General features: G+C 37.4%; 2 protein-coding genes across 3 annotated transcripts in view; one reads left to right on the forward strand and one right to left on the reverse strand.

The window, feature by feature from the left end:
- EXOC5 (exocyst complex component 5) overlaps nt 1-845 on the reverse strand; it is a 60823-nt gene extending 59978 nt beyond the window's left edge. Inside the window, exon 1 of the mRNA XM_043556244.1 lies at nt 738-845. Coding sequence (XP_043412179.1) covers nt 738-764 — 27 coding nt within the window. The 5' untranslated portion in view covers nt 765-845. The remainder of the gene's footprint in view (nt 1-737) is intronic.
- A 242-nt stretch (nt 846-1087) lies between these two features.
- The window catches only part of AP5M1 (adaptor related protein complex 5 subunit mu 1), a 30248-nt gene continuing 11804 nt past the window's right edge, over nt 1088-19531 (forward strand). The window contains exons 1-7 of one of the 2 annotated variants that reach the window (XM_043556245.1): nt 1088-1505; nt 5581-6226; nt 9949-10176; nt 12447-12586; nt 13319-13404; nt 13775-13893; nt 16761-16857. In XM_043556245.1, the coding sequence (XP_043412180.1) occupies nt 1432-1505; nt 5581-6226; nt 9949-10176; nt 12447-12586; nt 13319-13404; nt 13775-13893; nt 16761-16857 (1390 nt within the window). In that variant the 5' untranslated portion in view covers nt 1088-1431. The remainder of the gene's footprint in view (nt 1506-5580; nt 6227-9948; nt 10177-12446; nt 12587-13318; nt 13405-13774; nt 13894-16760; nt 16858-19531) is intronic. The other variant, XM_043556246.1, reaches the window with a different exon arrangement.

Below are 19531 nucleotides of genomic sequence, written 5' to 3' on the forward strand. Positions count from 1 at the left end.
AAGTTTTAGAGAGTGAAAACGCTCAAGGAAAGAAACACAATAGAATGCTCATTGTCTCAGGCACTAAGGATTCTCTGGCTAGCAGTTAGGTGGTTTTATAACACATTTCAATTCCTCGAGACCCGAACATTGATGTTCAGTTTCGCTCCCCCCGCCCCCCTTCAGTCTGAAGGGCTAAGTGGGCCTTTATTGTCCCAAAAAGCATTTCAGCCTCTTCGAACGTAAGGTAAGGGGAAACTGGCAGGCACCCGAGTGCCACTCGTAACGTTCACTAATGGAATAATTTTAATGACTCAACAGCGAGAAGCCCCCAGTCGGCCCAGTCTCAGGTGGCCCTCTTAGAATATTATCTGAGGATCCAAGCGACAAGACGGGAGACTCGCCCAACCCGGGGCTCCCGGCTGCTCTCTCCGCGCCCTGAGCCAGCCTTTCCCACTTCTCATCCCCAGTACATCTTCCAACGCCCAAACCTCCGACGCTCCCCTCCAGCCCCGCGGACAAAACCAACCCTCCTCCTTTCCCATTCCGGGCTCCCTTCCCGGCCCACCTCCCCACCCAGGTCCCCCAGCCACCCCTCCCCCATTGCACGCTCCGCCCGCGCGGCCCCCAGAGCCGCCACCCCACCCCTCGCCTTTCCCACCTTTCCTCCCAGGGCCGCGCCCGCGCCTCCGCCCGCCCGCCCACCTCGCGGCCAGCACTCCGGGCCTGCCACTCCCCGGGGAGCCGCCGGGACTCACCTCGAAGAGCTCGGCCGTCGTAGCCATCCCGGCCGGCTGAGAGGCTCGCCTCGCACTGGAAGCCGTCTCCTCTTCACATGCTGCGCCTCAGCGGCGCCGCGCACAGCCCCCTGCTCGGCTCGCCAGCTCTGGCTCCCGGCCGCCGCGGGCTCCCCCACTCCCCACAGAGCCCAGGCGGGGCGGGAGGGCGGCCATGAAGCGAAGGCGCAGACGCCTGTCAGCTGCCTCCCGGCGCCGCCCGCGCCGCTCCCATTGTCACCGCCTCATACGCCGGAAGTGGAGCTGCGCGCGCCCGGTTGGCTGTCGGGAGGGGCCGGCGAGGGAAGCCGGCAGCCGGCGAACCTCAGAGAGGCTCGTCGCCTGGGCGAGTGAGGAACTGTGGTCCTTGCGGGCCACCGTCCCGGAAGTGGACGGTAGAGGAAGAAAGCAGTGGGTTGGTGGGGAGGAATGTTTCTCGAGATTCTAGGTGAGGAGTCACAGAACTTCTGTGGCGTGTGTTGACAGGACGGACTCAGAGGTTTTAGTCACTTGACCAGAAGGAGCCAGCGTCTCTGCAGAGCCCGACCTGTTTGTGGTGAGGCAGAAGGTGGCTCAGGTTGAGTGAGCCCCGGGTCTTCTGGTAGAAGTCCATCTGAGAAAGCCAGTCCTTTTTCCGTAGAGACCTTAGGGAATCAGCTGATGCTTTAGTGGCTTAATGGCCCAGCGGGCAGTGTGGCTCATAAGCCGCGAGCCGGGAACTCCATTTTGTGGCACCGTCAGATTCTCCAGGTAAATGCAGGTCTGAATTCTCAGAGGTGTTGGATCGGAGGAATGGATGATGTATTGTAGTTTGGGGATGTGTCTTTGGTCCGCCACCTTGGGCAATTTACTTAACTTCCGTTTCATCTGTTAAATGAAGATCTTAATACTACTACTTAATAGTGTTGTGAGAATTAAATGAGTTGATGCTTGGCACACATTAAGCATTATGTGTTCTACAATATTGTTGTTACTTTATCTTAAAATAATTCCACCTGCTTAGGATTGAGATGGAGATGACCAAAGGAAAGAAAGGAAACTTACTGAGCACTAAACAGGTTTCACATTTTTCTTTGGTTGATAAAGATCATTCAAGGACATTTTAACTCATTCTTCCGGAAAATCTTTGCTGATCATTAAAAGACTGTTATTTTAGAAATTTTTAGAAATTTTCAGATGGATTGTTGAAGAAAATTGAGAAAGTACAAAAAATTGAACCGTATTCACTTTTTCTTAGATGGTGTGAGCTGATCTGGCCCCACTTTTAGCATTTGCCACATTTTATCAAAAGAGCTCTGTGATGAGAATTATACAATAACTCATTGTAAGATATAGGTGGCAATTCTGTGACCTATGACCTTTTATTCTCAGTGGCTATGGACGTTTCTTTCTTGCCAACATTGTTACTCTTCCCTGGGGAAAGCTCTATAGGGAGGTAGCATAGCCCTGAATTGCAGATAAAGATGAGTGTGATTTTAAATGAAAGTGGTTGGCAACGTGGATATGAAAAATTCCCTCCTGGCAACCTAAACATTTGTTTTGTTCCTGAGGGCATCAGAGTTATAGTTTACCATTTCCCCCTAATATACCTGGCTTACTTCGTTGTTGCTGTATCTCAAGCAAGGAGGTTAATAGTATTCATTGGTACGGTTAATCAGCCTCATTGGTTTATCCAAGAACTTACATATTACCTTGAGTATCCTTATTTCTGCCACTCTCCTCCTCCTCACAGGTAACTCTCATATGTTTGTTGCTACCCTTTTATTTCTGTGTTTGTCTATGCATTTTTCAAATTACACAGTTAAGTGTGCTATAGACTTCATTTCCTTTTTCTACATTTGCCAGACTTCTCAGCACTATTTTAAAGAAACGTCCATGTTACTTTATGTTCATGCAGAGCAGCTCTGCCCAATAGAATTTTCTGCAGTAATGGACATGGGAAGTGTTCTAAATCTGTGCTGTTTAATATTGTAGCCACTAGCCACATGTAGCTATTGTGCTTTTGAAATGTGGCTATTGTAACTGAGGAACTCAATCTCGTTTAATTTTAATTTAAGTTTGAATAGTCACACGTGGCTAGTGGCTCCTGTTTTGGACAGTGCAGATTTAGCCCATTGCTCTGTTGTACCCTGTGGTCTACATCCTCCATATTTTACCTGTATCCTTCCCTTAATGATGATATCCTGGGTTGCTTCCAACTGAGCCATCCAGAATAGTGATGCAGTAGATAGCCTCAAAAGGTCCATAGGACATGTCTTTGCTGATTTTGACTAAATATTGCCAAATAATTAGCTCCTCGGAATACTTTAACAGTCAACACTCTTCTCATCAGCAGTGAGCAAAGGTTCCTATATCTCCATTCCATCCCAACATTTATTTCAGTTTTTGCCAATATTGGTGTAAAGGATATCTTTTCATTTGCATTTCACTGTGTAGCAATGATTGTTAGCCCTTTGGATTTCCTCTTCTGTGGATTGCTTGTACATATCCTTTGTCCATTTTATCTTTGAGAGTTGCTGTTTGTTTTCCTGTTAATTTGCACAAGTTCATTGTGTATTCTTGACATTAGGCCTATGTCATTTCTAGCTACGATAGATATTTTCTCTCATTTTGTCGTTTTCAACTTTATCCCCTGGTTAAATAGAAACCACTAATTTTATTACTCTCACAGTAGTACTTTGGGGATTTTGTAGAAGTTTTTCTCTACCCTTATTTCACAAGCTATATTCTTAAATTATCTTCTCTTAACTTTATCATTTTGCTTGTCATGTTTAGATCTTTAATCCATCTTCAGGTGTGGTGTTAATAGAGGAATCCCCTTATATTTTTCTCTATTGTGTGGGCCAGTTTTCCTGCATATGTTTAGTATATTTTTTCAGTATGTATATTTTTCATTGATTTCTGGGATTATTGATAGTTGATATGTCTCCCATATAGATATTGGTCTGTTTCAGTTCTATTACTTTATTTTCCTATTCTTGCACCAGTACCATACTGTATTTATATCTGTGGCTTTGTAGCTTATCTTAATATCTCACAGAGATGAGATTTTTTTTTTAATGCTTATAAAAATAAGTTCCTTAAAGAAGTCATGGTTGTTTTCAGAAGATTTTTCTCATTGTACTTAGGAATTTCAGAAGAAAAATTCAGATATGTTTGGGTGGGCTTTGCAACATCTCTGTGGAGGCAGTAAGTTTTATTATTTTCAGTTTCCTGATTCCTTGGAACTAATGTAAGGGCTAAACATAAATGCTCCGGCATATTACCCATATATATGCCAAAGGATAATGGCTATCATTTAAGATTTTTAAAAGCAGATGACCTTTACTGTATGTGGTTAATTTTTCCCAAAACAAAACTTGGTCTAAATTCTGATTTAGGAGTTTACTGTCCAGATACACAGTAATGGCGTCAGCTTAAGTATGGCTTAGGTTGTTATTGTACTCTATGATTATAGGGCCAAGGTCTGAGTCCTATTTTAGAAAAGGTATAGAATAAATCTGAAATGATAGGTTGAGTTATCCAACAAAAATATTTATTGAGCACATATCAAGGCATTATATACACTCCCAGATTAACTTCTTATCTGTACATTCAATATTGAGATTCTTACACTTAAGAAGGACTTTAATTATCCTCTAGATAACCAGAGGATAAGACACTGGGCTAGAGTTTAGTTCAAAATTCTCAACCTTTCTCATCCAGAGACTCAGAGAAAGAAAGGGCATTCTTTCTAAGCCATTACTGGAGAGCTAATTCTTTTCCTTTCTCAGTCAAAAAAGTGCATCAGAATATAAGTGAGTGAGGTTCATTAATATATAAATAAGTTTGAATACATTCTTATTTTTCTTCTTAAAAATTATTAGTAAACATCAATAACTTATTAGTGGTATTCATGCAAAAAAAATATTTTGGCTAAGTTTGTTCTTGATCCTTGGTGAGAATTGCTTATATATTCTTTAGCTGCCCCTTTATTTTACAAATAAGAAAATAGATTTACGAAAGTGGGTGATTTACACAGAAGTTAATAGCCAATAAATGACTTTATTCTGGACATTAGAGTGGAGGGAAAAAGAGTAGGAAAAGTACATTTTCTTTTAAACTGTAACATATTCTGCAAATAAACAAAAGCATCTTCTAGTCTTTTTCCCGCCAAAAGGATAAATTAGTAACTTACTATTAAGTCTAGGACATGCAAACCATAAAAGATTATTCAGTTTTTATTATTTTTATTATCTCATATCTTTCAGGGCCATAGAGATAAGCAGTTTTATTACTAAAATGTTCTTATATTTTAAGGAGTTGGCAAGAAGACTCAGGGTATTTTGCTATTCACTATTAGTTGAGTAGAATAGAACATTCCTTTTACATTTGTATCATCTCAACTAGTGAATCCAAAGTTGTGGAGGGTTAAATTGAACCTGCTAAGATGGAATCAGAAAAAAAGTCCTTATAGATGCCTAAAATGCATCCAAGTATGCGTACCTGGCTGACCAAGTAGGAATCTGAGTGGCCAAGAGACTAGAATTTTGAATTAGAACTGTGTCCTATGCCTATTTAAAAAATTAAATTGAACTATGTTCAGTAATAAATGACTTTATAATTTGACATAATATGCGAACAGTTACATAACTGTTACACAAAAGTTGTTACAGTAGAAATTTAACATGGAATATATTTTTTTGGTTATGGTTTTTGTGGATATGTGTATGTATTTGTTATCGTGTGTTTTGTTATTACGGTTAGCCTTGTGTTTTAGGGTTTTTTTTCTATTTTTATTTTCCTTGGAAGAACCATTCATAATATTTTTGTTTCCACAATAAAGACGGTATCCAACTGTTGAAAAACGAGCCAAAGTCTTCAATGGAGCAAGTTATGTGCCTATTCCTGAAGATGGTCCCTTTCTTAAAGCACTACTCTTTGAACTTAGATTATTGGATGATGATGAGGACTTCATAGAGAGTCGTGATAGCTGTTCACACATCAATAAAACATCCGTCTATGGGCTCCTCATAGGAGGTGGAGAACTCTGGCCAGTTGTTGCTTTTCTGAAGAATAACATGATATATGCTTGTGTTCCACTAGTTGAACAAACTTTATCCCCTCATCCACCGTTAATTAGCATTAGTGGAATTTCACAAGGCTTTGAACTTCTTTTTGGAGTACAGGATTTTCTTTCCTTGAGTCAAAAAAATGACACTGAGCTAAATACAAAATTGAACCAATTACCTGATTTGCTTCTACAAGCTTGTCCATTTGGAACTTTGTTGGATGCCAATTTACAGAATTCATTGGATAGTATTAATTTTGCTTCTGTGACTCATTCACAAAAACAGCCAGCCTGGAAAGTTGGAACATACAAAGGAAAACCACAAGTTTCTATTTCTATCACCGAAAAGGTAAAATCCATGCAATACGATAAACAGGATATAGCAGATACATGGCAGGTCGTTGGAACTGTCACTTGCAAGGTAAGATTTTCTCTCATACTTGTTTTATCTTACCATTTAACACGTAACACGTACGGAGAAAAGTAAAATTTTCTGACTTTATTTTACATTGTTATATGACATTCTTGATTTTTCTCATAAACAGCAGTCATTAAATGTTAGATTTGTGTGAAATTTTGTAACATTACTTTTTTGCATTCCTTATGAATTGTATTAGTTATATATTGCTGCATATTGATTTGCCTCGTTATCCCCCAAATAAACATTTACTATCCTCATAGTGTTCTATGGGTTAAGACTTCAGGAACAGCTTAGATGGGAACGTCTAGCATGAAGTCCATCATGAGATCAGTCAAGATTGCAGCTAGAGCTATAGTCACCTGAAGGTTTGATTGGGGCTGGAAAATCTACTTGCAAGGTGGCTAACTCACATGGCTAGCAAATTGTTGGTGGGAGGGTTCTGTTCCTTTCCACGTGGACTTCTCAGTAGGCTATTTAAAAATCTCCTCACAACTTGGTAACTAGCTTCCTATAGATCAAATGAGAGATCAGATGAGGGAGACAGAGAAAGAGAAAGAAGGTGCAGGTAGAAGCTATCCTTTTTATTACCTAAGCTGAGGTCAGATGACATTACTTCTACCACTTTGTTCATTAGGAAAAGGTCACTAAGTCCAGTCCACATTCAAGGCAACTAGAATTAAGCTCCATCTTTTGAAGAGTAATGTCAAAGAATTTGTGAAAATATTTTAAAACCATCATACCTATTTTCCATTTTCTCTAAAAAGGATGAAATTGACAAATCTCTGACTTAATATCTAAAACCATTTTGAAGGGCTCTTGTATTATTTAAACAAGTTGGTAGGTTAATGTAGGGTTCTCTGGCTTAAGGTTAGAAAATAGGAAATGACAATAGAAATAATACTATTATCACTTTGGGATCCCTGGGTGGCTCAGTCCAGTTAAGTGTCTCAACTGTTGATTCTGGCTCAGGTCATGATCTCACAGTTATGATATCAAGCCCCATATTGGGTACCACTGGGCATGGAGTCTGGTTAAGGTTCTCTCTCTCCCTCTCCCTCTGCCCCTCCACTGCTTGTGCTTGCTTGTGCGCTGTCTCAAAAAAAAAAAAAAAAAAAAAAAAAAATCAGGTAAGTTCTAGGTCCCTTCTGTGTTTTATAATTCCTGGTTAAAAGTTCAAATTTATATATGCCAGGTTTGTTTAAAAGATAGTATTCAGGTTTCATCTAGAATTTCCTCATTTAATAGTAAAAGACTGATGATCTGATATTTTAAATGACTAGGTGGCAGATAATCCATTGGTGGTTTTCGTAGTGGTTGCAATTTTCCCGATCCCTTTAAGAATATTAGACTGTTAGGGGGTGCCTGGGTGGCTCAGTCAGTTAAGCATCAGACTTCAACTCAGGTCATGATCTCACTACCTGTGAGTTCAAGCCCTGCAACGGACTCTGTGCTGACAGCTCAGAGCCTGGAGTCTGCTTCAGATTCTGTCTCCATCTCTCTCTGCCCCTCCCCTGCTTGTGCTCTGTCTCTCTCTCTCTCAAAAATAAACATTTAAAAAAAAAAAAGAATATTAGATTGTTAGGATATTAGACTAATTTAATAAGCACAAACTGAATATTTAAACATTGTAATAGTATTTGCTATTAATATTTGCTTATTTTATTATCTCCATAAATATCAAAAAAACCTTTTTTTTTTTTTTTTTGGTTCCTGCTAGTTCACATATAGAGAGTGAAGTAGCAGATGGTTTAAAAGTCAAAACACTAAAATATTTAAGTTTTGTGGTAAGATTATTAGGCATTTTTTTTTCCAAATGTGATAGACATTCTTGTAACTGTTATCAAAAGACCTTTATGAGGTACTAATTATATATGGTACTGTTCATAATGCCTGCCTGCTCTCTAAGTGCTTACATTGTATAGCAGATGTATTCTTGAATTCAGACATATGTCAAGCAGTAGATAAAAGCATAAAAAAGTGAAGCATGTCATATTAGAATGGAAAACAAAGGTGGGGTCCACAACTAGAAAAAGATACCTAATCAGTAAGCATTTTTTGAGTGTCTCATACATAGCAATGTGCTAGGCACTAGAAATACAAAAAAAGATATAACAATTTTTGCTTTCAAAGAACTTAAAGCTTCAAGAGGGAAACAAACAGGACACAAATACCTATGGGGGTGGGCAGTTATTGCATGATGCAGACTATGTATATGATAGTAGAACCAGCTGCTTGCATTTGAAACTGAGCATTATACCTGCTGGGTTCTGCTGACTCTTTTTTTTTTTTTTTTTTAATTTTTTTTTTTTCAACGCTTATTTATTTTTGGGACAGAGAGAGACAGAGCATGAACGGGGGAGGGGCAGAGAGAGAGGGAGACACAGCATCGGAAACAGGCTCCAGGCTCCGAGCCATCAGCCCAGAGCCCGACGCGGGGCTCGAACTCACGGACGGCGAGATCGTGACCTGGCTGAAGTCGGACGCTTAACCGACTGCGCCACCCAGGCGCCCCTCTGCTGACTCTTAAAATACTTGTTCATATCTAGCCAAACAAAACATATCAATAAGCCTTTATGGCCCAATTGGCTAGTTTTAATTGGGGGCTTTAATAGAGGGAAATGTCAAGTTAGAGTTGAGATAGAAAGGAAGAACCTGATTACCATGAACATATAGGTAAGGTGTATCATTCTGGTTGGGTCAGAAAAAGAGCCATTAGGGGTACCTAGGTGGCTCATTCAATTAAGCGTCCCAACTCTTGATTTCAACGTAGGTCATGATCTCACAGTCCTGAGATCAAGCCCTACATCATGCTCCACGTTGAGCGTGGAGCTTGCTTAAGATTCTCTCCCTCTCCTTCTGTACCTCCCCTGCTTGCACTCCCTCACATGTACTCACACGCTCTCTCTCTCAAAAAAAAAAAAAAAAAAAAAAAATTACAAGTTTTAGGGGAGTAAAGGTATTTAATATAGGATTTAGGGCTTACTGAAAATAATAGTTAATTTAAAACATCATGAAAGTGTGAAAAATGATTTTGAATTCTGTGAAGCTCATACCAGATGGAAGAGGAGTTGAGAGAATAAAAGTTTCTGATATTCTGGCTGCAGCCTTCCAGAAATAGTCACTGATGACTGTGGTCTGGAGAAGTTAGAATTTGCAGGAGATGCCACCATGTTAACGGCCTTGAAGAAATTCATGGAAAGGACTGCAAAGTGCTACATCTGGCCAGCACAGCCTTAAAGCAGGAGCTCAGGGAGAGGTCTGTGAAGCTGTCATATCTGGCTTCCATAACCTTCCCAAAACACTGGCTTCCCAGCTTCAGGGTAGAAAATGATGAAAGAGGTAGATTGGGAGCCAAACAATGAAAGACTTAAAAGTAATGCAAAACTGAGGGGGAACTATTGAAACACCTTGAGCATGGATACAATATATTTAAAGTTCTGTTTTGTTAAGATAGCTCTAGAGGGTGGATTGATTAGAGGAAAGCAAATCTAGGGACTTAAAATAGCTTTTTAAGGGTTTACAGGCCTTTAGGAAGTCTCTCCTAGTCTCTGGCTTGGAATCTGAGTATGATAGAACGACTAACCAAAACACAGAAAGCAAGAGCAATACCTTGAACAGTGAGTTAAGCTGTGAGAAATGACTTAGATAAACTCAGAAAAGCCTCACCCAGAAGACGTATGCTTCTAAGATCTTGATAATATCTGTTTCTGTTTTCATTGCAGTGTGACTTAGAAGGAATCATGCCAAATGTTACCATCAGCTTGAGTCTCCCCACCAATGGGTCTCCACTTCAGGATATTCTAGTTCATCCTTGTGTGACTTCTCTTGACTCTGCCATTCTGACTTCTAGTAGCATTGATGCAATGGATGATTCTGCATTTAGCGGACCTTACAAATTTCCACTCACACCTCCCTTAGAGTCATTTAACTTATGCTACTATACTTCCCAGGTAAGCAATCTTGGCAAAGTTGAGACTTTGCCAGTCTTCATGTTTATGAATCATTGTAAACAAATCATTCATACTTTTGGCCCACGTGAGAACTTTTGGTTATTTATTTACCAGATAATAATTGATGAATGAAGATGAAGATTCAGTTCTTTGAATAGGATGCCTCTTTTCTCTGGTGTCTGTTACAGCACTGAATTGTTTTCAAAGTCATGGGAGTTTGTTTTTTTTTTAATGCTTCCTAATAAGGATTCCATGAACATAAGGTAGATCCTACTATGATGTGGTCATGGTTTGAATCATGAACATAAAATACCTGTAATCTCAGGCAACTGTTGTTACAAATACATAATACTTTTTTTTTTTTAATTTTTTTTTTTCAACGTTTATTTATTTTTGGGACAGAGAGAGACAGAGCATGAACGGGGGAGGGGCAGAGAGAGAGGGAGACACAGAATTGGAAACAGGCTCCAGGCTCTGAGCCATCAGCCCAGAGCCTGACGCGGGGCTCGAACTCACGGACCGCGAGATCGTGACCTGGCTGAAGTCGGACGCTTAACCGACTGCGCCACCCAGGCGCCCCTACATAATACTATTTTTAAAGGTTGCTTATTGAATAACTGCTGTGTCAGACACTGTCCTAGGCATGTTACATGTGTTTTCTCCAGTACTTTTAAAACCTTTAACGTAGGTATTACTAGCCCCATTTTACAGATGAAGAGAGTCTCAGAGAAGTTAAATGACATGCCCAGGGTCATATAACTGGTAAATAACAGAGCTTAGATTTGAACCCACACTTTCCACACTCTAAAACCTAACCTTCTTTTTACTGTACCATTTGTCTCTTGTCCTAATTGTGAATCAGTAGATTAAAAAAACCTACTCTGGGAATGCAAGCTGGTGCAGCCACTCTGGAAAACAGTATGGAGGTTCCTCAAAAAACTAAAAATAGAACTACCCTACAACTACCCTACCTACAACAAGCAATTGCACTACTAGGCATTTATCCACAGGAAACAGGTGTGCTGTTTCGAAGGGACACATACACCCCAATGTTTATAGCAGCACTATCAACAATAGCCAAAGTATGGAAAGAGCCCAAATGTCCATCAATGGATGAATGGATAAAGAAGATGTGGTATATATAGACAATGGAGTATTACTTGGCAATCAAAAAGAATGAAATCTTGCCATTTGCAACTACATGGATGGAACTGGAAGGTATTACGCTAAGTGAAATTAGTCAGAGAAAGACAAAAATCATATGACTTCACTCATACAAGGACTTTATGAGACAAAACAGATGAACATAAGGGAAGGGAAACAATATAAAAACAGGGAGGGGGACAAAACAGAAGAGACTCATAAATATGGGGAACAAACTGAGGGCTACTGGAGGAGGTGTAGGAGGGGGGATGGGCTAAACGGGTAAGGGGCACTAAGGAATCTACTCCTGAAATCATTGTTGCACTATATGCTAACTAATTTGGATATAAATTTAAAAAAATAAAAAATAAAATAAATTTAAAAAAAGAAGGTAGAGGCAACCAAAAAAAAAAAAAAAAAACCCTACTCAAGCTAGCTTACATAAAAGGAATTTATTTTGATAATGCAAGAAGCAATCTTGTCATTCAAGGATAAAAAGCATACCTAGCCTGTACTAGGGATAGAACCAGAAAATGAAAATTAAAGTCACTCTGTACCAAGGTCTACACTGTCTGTCTCATCTCTGCTTCTCAGTTTCCTCTTCCAACTTGATTTCTCTGCTTCCACATGACCTATAGCTCTAAGTTATACTACATAAATAGAGTCTACTTATTACTTTAAATATACTAGAAGAATGATTGGCTCACTCCAGCCTACAGATAGTTTCTCCTCCAATTGGTTATTGGTAATCAACTGAGTAAGCTACTGCTGAGCCAAAGGGTGGGAAAGTCCTGCTGTCATAGGACAGCAGGAGCTGTGAGGAGGCATCAGTGAGCAATATGTCTAGTGCATGTCTTATGTTGCAGGTCATAGAGAACCTGGAGGAGGGGAAGCTGGATGAGTAAGAGGAAAAACGATGTATTGCATACCTTGTAAGGCACCTTTCTCATCACTGGAAATAGGAAAAATTCCTACTTTTAGAACAAATATAGCTCCATCATCTATTATCAAAACAGTTTGGAGTAATCTGTATATAATAACTACTGCAAGGCCTTTTTCTCAATCATTGGTATTTTAGATCCATTAACCTAGGAATTATACAAAAATTTGTTTATGTTTGTTTCCAGGTCCCTGTTCCACCGATTTTGGGTTTTTATCAAATGAAAGAGGAAGAAATACAAGTAAAAATAACAGTTAATTTAAAACTTCATGAAAGTGTGAAAAATAATTTTGAGTTCTGTGAAGCTCATATACCTTTTTATAACAGGTAGGAATAAAACGTGATGCCATGATTTCTGCCTTTCTTAGTACATTCCCACTGCCCTACAATAAATTATTTGTCTTTGTTTTTTACCTTATTTTTAAGATCTAAAAATTTTATTTTATTCAAATGAATCCTGATTCTGAATCAAAACTTAGTCATATAAATAATCTCTTTAAGAGACTTGTATAAGACATTAAGAGATTAACCTAGTTTAATCTCTAAACTTGCTAGTAAATATAAATTTAAAAGCAGTGTAGCTTCTTTAGGGATTATTTCACTCCTGGCTTTATTTCTAGCAATTTCTCTGTGCTGTACGTACAAGTCAACCCAACTATCAGCTACCTGGTGAATTAAGCAATCATATCATAAGATTACATTGTCATCAGTTCTGTTTTTATTTGTTCTGCAGTATAGTTCTTTTCACAGGATGCCAAAATCATAGTTTTAATGCTATGTCAATCTATATAACTGTATTAATACATGCTATATGATTTTATAGTTGTTTTTAGAATTAATAATGAAATGCATATCATCACCAAAAATGTTTATTGTGTTTCTGGTGTTTTTTGAGGTATAATATTCGTTATTCTACTTTATTCTGCAAACTTGAATACAGATCTGCTTTGTATGTTATACTTATAATAAATAACACTAGCAAGATTTGACTTAGATCTCTTAAAACTTTTCTATTTATGATCACTTGTTCTTTCAGTTGTGTCCTTTTCTTTTTTAAAGGGGTCCAATCACACATGTGGAATACAAAGTGAGTTTTGGCCAGCTTGAAGTATTTCGAGAGAAAAGCTCATTGGTCTGGATTATTGGTAAGCTTCTATTTATTAACTTTTTTTCATTCATTTGTTGTAGAATAAAATAGTTAAAATTGTTAAATAGTTAAAATAATTGATTGGTAGGGACACCTGGGTGGCTCAGTGATTAGTTAAGTATCTGACTTCAGCCCAGGTCATGATCTCATAGTTTGTGAGTTCGAGCCCCACATCGAGCTCTGTGCTGACAGTTGAGAGCCTGGATGGAGCCTGCTTCAAATTCTGTGTCTCCCTCGCTCTTAGCCCCTCCCCTGCTCACACTCTGTCTCTCTCTCCTTCAAAAATAAATAAACATTAAACCAATTTTCTAAATAAAAATAAATAAATAATAAAATAAAATAGTCAGTTGGTGCATTTGTGTTCTTAGGACAGAAGTTCCCCAAATCAATGGAAATTAATCTTTCTGGAACTGTAACTTTTGGAGCCAAGAGTCATGAGAAGCAGTCATTTGATGAGATTTGCATTGGAGGTACAGCATATTTAAAGGTAAATACATTTATATGGCTCACCACATTAGAAAACTTTCATTTCTTTTTAAAGTTTAAATACATCTAATTGATTTTTAACGTTTTCTAGCCATTTTTTGTTGGAGAAACTTCTTGTCTGTGCTAAGTCCTTTTTAAGATTTTTTTGTGCAATTTCTATTTAATATTAGTCACTTTCTGTTTCACTTAATATGTAACAAATTTTAAGGTGAACCACTTAACTATAACTTTAACACATCAAATAAACCAAGTTCTATCTACCCAGCTCTTAATTATCACATTCAACATTTGTATACAAAAAATATAAGATGTAGCCCTTGACCTCTGGGATTTTCCACCAATACATGTCAATAATTGATCAATGCTAACTGCTTTTGGTATTTGAAGGAAACAGTGAGCACTTCTGACCAAAGTGGTCAAGGAAAGTTTTGCAGTAGAGATGGAGTTTAAGCAAAACTCTGAGGCCCAGATAAACATGAAAATGAAGCTTTGAAGATTGATGAACATTTATATAGGTAAATAAATGACTTAATCAAAGGAATGAATGGTAACAAAGCATGCTTAGGGGCCGTGCTAGAAACAGTAGTAACACATAAGGTTGGATAAGTGATTTAGGTCTAGATTATAGCTTTGGAGGGTTTGCATTCTAACTTTTATTCTTTTGTTAGAAAATGTTATACTTTTTTTGAATATGGGAGTGGTTGGTCTTTCAGAAAACAATACTTTAAGAAGATCAATCTGGAATGGATGTGAAAGGGAGGTAGAAAAAAAATAATGAAACTTGAGAGAGAGGAACTATTTTTTAGCTATATTAGTATTCCTGATGAAAGGTAGTAAGTTAATGATGCTGAAGGTCACAGAAAGAGAGACTGCTGGACAAGCTGTGATAAAGGTAAAGTATTCGTCACTAATTAAATATAGAAACAAGAAATGGTTTTAAGCCCAAGATTAAAAAAAGAAAAATGTGGCTTAAATCACACTTGAAACTCCAAGAGGGCAGAGACCATGTGAGTGTCATACATTCATTGTTTTATCACCAACATCTAGTTCATTCTCTACCACATAAATATTTGATGAAGGATGAATATATTTAGAAGAAAGTACTAATATGGAGAAAGTTGGGAGAGAGTGGGTTTCATATCATGTATGTTGCTGGTAATAGCAACATATCTCAGTGTAAGTGTCCAGTAGGCAGCTGAAAACCTGAAGCTTGAGTCTTAAGAGAGAGCTCAACAGTTTATAATGGCTTAGGTGTTATCTGTGCGGAAAAAATAGTTGAGGCAGTGGAAATGAATAAGATCAGAAAAGGAGAAAATAAGAGAATGATTTAGAAGAACTAGTGAGAAGAATTGAAGGGGTGATCAGAAAAGTAAGGAAAATCTAAATAGAATGGTAAAGAAATCAAAGAATAGAGATTGAAATCTATATATAAAGATAATTAGAGGAAATGGTAATGAAGTCTGAAGTACACTAGTGATATTTGTTTCTTCCATCTTGACTTCAGCTATGCCCACAAGCTTTATTTCAGAGATTATTATAAAAATTCCTATTTCCAGATAGTTTTCAGAAAAAATGTGGGATGTCACTACATTGTAGGTCTTGCAAACGTAGGGATTCTGACTTTTGTAATTTATTTTCATCCCCTACTCAGTTATAATCTTTCATCCCCTACTCAGTTATATGTATAAACATAATACATATTCGTGTTTACTGAACAGATTTATTTTTATAATATCTAGTTATGTGGAAATCAATCTTGGCATAACTTCCAGCATCGAGAATTATACCAAACAAGTAAAAGCCCTTTACTGTTAGAGTTTGAGATGCAATAGGAAAAAAATTGCTTCGAAGACTTAAAAATTTACATTCTATGTATGTGGATCAGTTAGTTTGGCAATCAAAAGGAGAAACTTAGGAAGTGGGAGAAAATTGCAGGGATGGGAGCTAGAAGAAAAAAAACAACATAGAAAAGATATCAGGATATTACAAAATTGGGAGCTTTGAGCAGCAAATATGAGAACCACAGCAAAAGGAGACTGGTGCTCCCTCCATAAGACATAGATACCTTTCATAGTTCATCTGAATATCATTGTGGCTCAGGCACCCCACCACTATGCCTTCAGAGAAGGTGCTAACAGCCCTTTCTACAATATAATAATTGGCATTTATACCGATGATGCCACATTATCAATTAACTCCAGAAATATGGATTACATTCTAGAAAGGTTTTATAGGTGAGAGAAAGGATGATTTCTAAGCTTAATTCTATAAAAATTAAATTTCAGTTTTCTGGAAAATTAAGCAGAACATCTCATTCCCTCCAAACACCAGATAAACTGTTTCAGTTTTAGTAATTACATTGTTGGGTTTTGCTAGAAAAGTGTATACATACATTTCTGCCTGTAAAAGGATTATGATCTGAAATATATCACAGCAAGATAGCCTTAGAGCTAGAGAGGACATACAGGGCACCAGACACCCTAGGGGAAGAAGCACCAGCTTTTGTTGTCATTTGGGTCTGAGTTCAAATGCCAGCTCTGCTCCTTACATTCTGGGATGCTAATCTTTCTCATCTCTGAACCTCATTGCCTCATTTATAAAATAAGGATGTTTTGCAGTATAGATTAGTGTCCATATTAGTGAAGCATCTGGTGTGTATTAAGCACTTCCTAATGACAACTTCACAAAGAAATGGTCTTAATGCAAAGGGGGAAAAAGTGTATATGTTTATGCATGCATGTGCGTACACACATTTTTATTTTGAGAACTGTGTGAAGTAAATTCCTAAAATTGTGTCAAGGAAAAAATGTAGCCATCACTTTTACCAAATAATCATCTCAATTTGGTATATTTCTCTTCTTTTTCTAGCTTCATTTTAGGATCTTAGATTATACACTCACTGGTTGTTATGCGGATCAGCATTCAGTTCAAGTTTTTGCATCAGGAAAACCAAAAATAAGTACACGTAAGTTGTAGAGATTCAGATTAACTTGAGGGAATAAAATGGTGCTATGCAATTACTACCTAAGATAAAATCTAACAGAAATAGATTAGAGAATAATGCCAATTTGTAAAAATTTTGACCTGAATCCTATCCTGTGTAATAGTGTGTGTACTTTTTTGTTTTGTTTTTTTAATTTTTTTTTAATGTTTATTTATTTTTGAAAGCGAGAGAGAGAGAGAGACAGAACATGAACAGGGGAGGGGCAGATAAAGAGGGAGACACAGAGTCCAAAGCAGGCTCCAGGCTCTGAGCTGTCAGCACAGAGCCCGATGCGGGGCTGGAACTCACAAACCAGGAGATCATGACCTGAGCCGAAGTCGGACATTTAACTGACTGAGCCACCCAGGCGCCCCAGCAGTGTGTGTACTTTACATTTCACTCTGCCTTCTCTTGTTTATACAATGGTCTGGATGAGCAAGGACTGGCATAGAGGCAAGCTCTAGTATAAAGTTGGATTTGTTTTGCTATGGTTATTCTCTTTGATTCAGAAGTTGTTCCCAGGGGCTTTGGTGTTGGACAGACAAAGGTTTGAGTCTGGTTCAGACAATTTATTACCAGTGTAACTTTGGGCAAGTTAGTAAACTTCTCAAAGCTTTAGTTTCCTCATCCATAAAATGGAAATAATAGTACTGTTTACCTCAGGATTTTTATGAGATTTTGATAAAATTATATTGACCGAGTACTTAGCATGATGCTTATAGCCTGTAGTATGGATTCAATAAGTGTTAGATATGATTATTACTTAAATTTTTAAATATTTTTAGCAAATGCTGTAGTCAATGAGCAGTATTTAGCATCCTCTGCATTTTACAAATGGGAGTGCAATAGAAAGTTTCCAGCCTTCAGTGAGTTTGTTGGTTGTAAATAAATATATATACTGTATTTGAAAATACAGGGAGACAGAAAGATGATTCATTTATAAATGAATCAGAATTATTTGATTCAGATCAAATATTTATAATAGCATAGAACAGAAAAGTAGCTAGAATGAGGTTAAGTTAGTTAAATGTAAGCAGACCTCTTTACCTCATGTATTAAGAAGAATAAAGGTATTAAAATCAGATATATAGTTCTTAAACTAAGGATTGTAGTCCCCAAAATAGGTAGGATAAGACAGGACTTTATACTTGAACGTTTCAAAAGAATTACAGAACTTAGAACTATAGAAGTCTAAGCAATTGTGAATGGCAATAATAAATTCTATGTAATGTAACCTTAATAAGTCATATTCTTTATCTCCCTAGGATTTCTCTGTTCTCATTCATCATTCTTTTGGTTGTATTTTAAAGAAATGCATAAACATGAAAAAGTCTTCATGATGCATTTTTTTAATGAGGGCAAAATATGAGATATATCAGGTTAGACAAACCAGTGGTTTTGTCTAAATACAAATACTTTGGATTCTATCTATGGGATACTGAATGCAAACATAAAATTTTAGACTGTCTGTGGGACAATATTTTAGGTTGTCTATGTTGTCTCTTTAGATTAGTAATGTCTAAAATACTTTAAGTATCTTATTAATGTTAACATTATTGTAGTAATTCTCAGGGAACATAATATAGGATGGGACATTTCAGTAATATACCTGCTTCTTAATGTAATTAATTTATATTTTAATATAAATTAATGTTACTATGTTGAATAAAAGATCATTTTAAATGCATAATTATGACCAGTCTTTTATTTCCTTCCTCTGTTAGTTTCAGAACATGTCTACCACTTTGTGCATCTTCACAGTAAAATCTATTTTTGTAATATATAACTTAGTTCTGAAACTATTAACGACGATAATAATGTTTATTTAAATAATAATAGCTAACAGTTATTGCTCACCTTGTGCCAGGCACAGTTCTAAGTATTCTATGTGTGTTAACTCATTAATCCTCACGGCATCCTATGTAAGAATTATCTCCATTTTACAGATGAGGATGCTAATGGAATGTGGGGGTTAGGGTCACATAGGTAGTAGATGGCAGGACTGGGACCCAAACCAAGCAGGCTGGCTTTGGATCCGGCCCGCTTAACCAATATGCCGTGTTGCCTTTCGATGTTACTAGGTTCTCAGACTGAAAAAGATAAATCAATAACAAGGTAATACATCCTACCTTTATCTTCTTCATTATGAAGAAGGAAGGTAGAAAAGGCAGAATTAGATATTTAGTGATATGTGTCATAACTAGAATTTACATGGATCTAGCTCCAAGTGAGCATTATTATCTCAAACTTACATATCAGAAAACTTGAGTTCAGAGAGGTTGTCATTTGTTCAAAGCTATAAAGGTATTAAAACAAAAAGCTTAAATTTGATCAGAATTTTAAGAAACCATCGAAGCAACTTTTTAAGACTATTACTAGAAAGTTGGATATTTATTTCTATCTCTGAAACTTTGAATGGGAAAAGAATAGTAAGATCAGAGTTAGGACCATGGTAAAGAGGTTACTGAAGGGAAACCAATAAAAAATTTTTAGTTTTTTTTGTAGTTGACATAATGGTCCATAAGAAACAATTTAGGGAAACCATGAGAAAATTGATAGAAGTAATATGAGTAAGGGATATTGGCATAAATTTGGCATAAGCTCAAAGATGGATTTATACATTTAATAAGCCCATATGTTTAAAGTTGTAAAAATT

The sequence above is a fragment of the Prionailurus bengalensis genome, chromosome B3 (genome assembly GCF_016509475.1).
Source record: "Prionailurus bengalensis isolate Pbe53 chromosome B3, Fcat_Pben_1.1_paternal_pri, whole genome shotgun sequence".
Classification (NCBI taxonomy): Eukaryota; Metazoa; Chordata; class Mammalia; order Carnivora; family Felidae; genus Prionailurus; species Prionailurus bengalensis.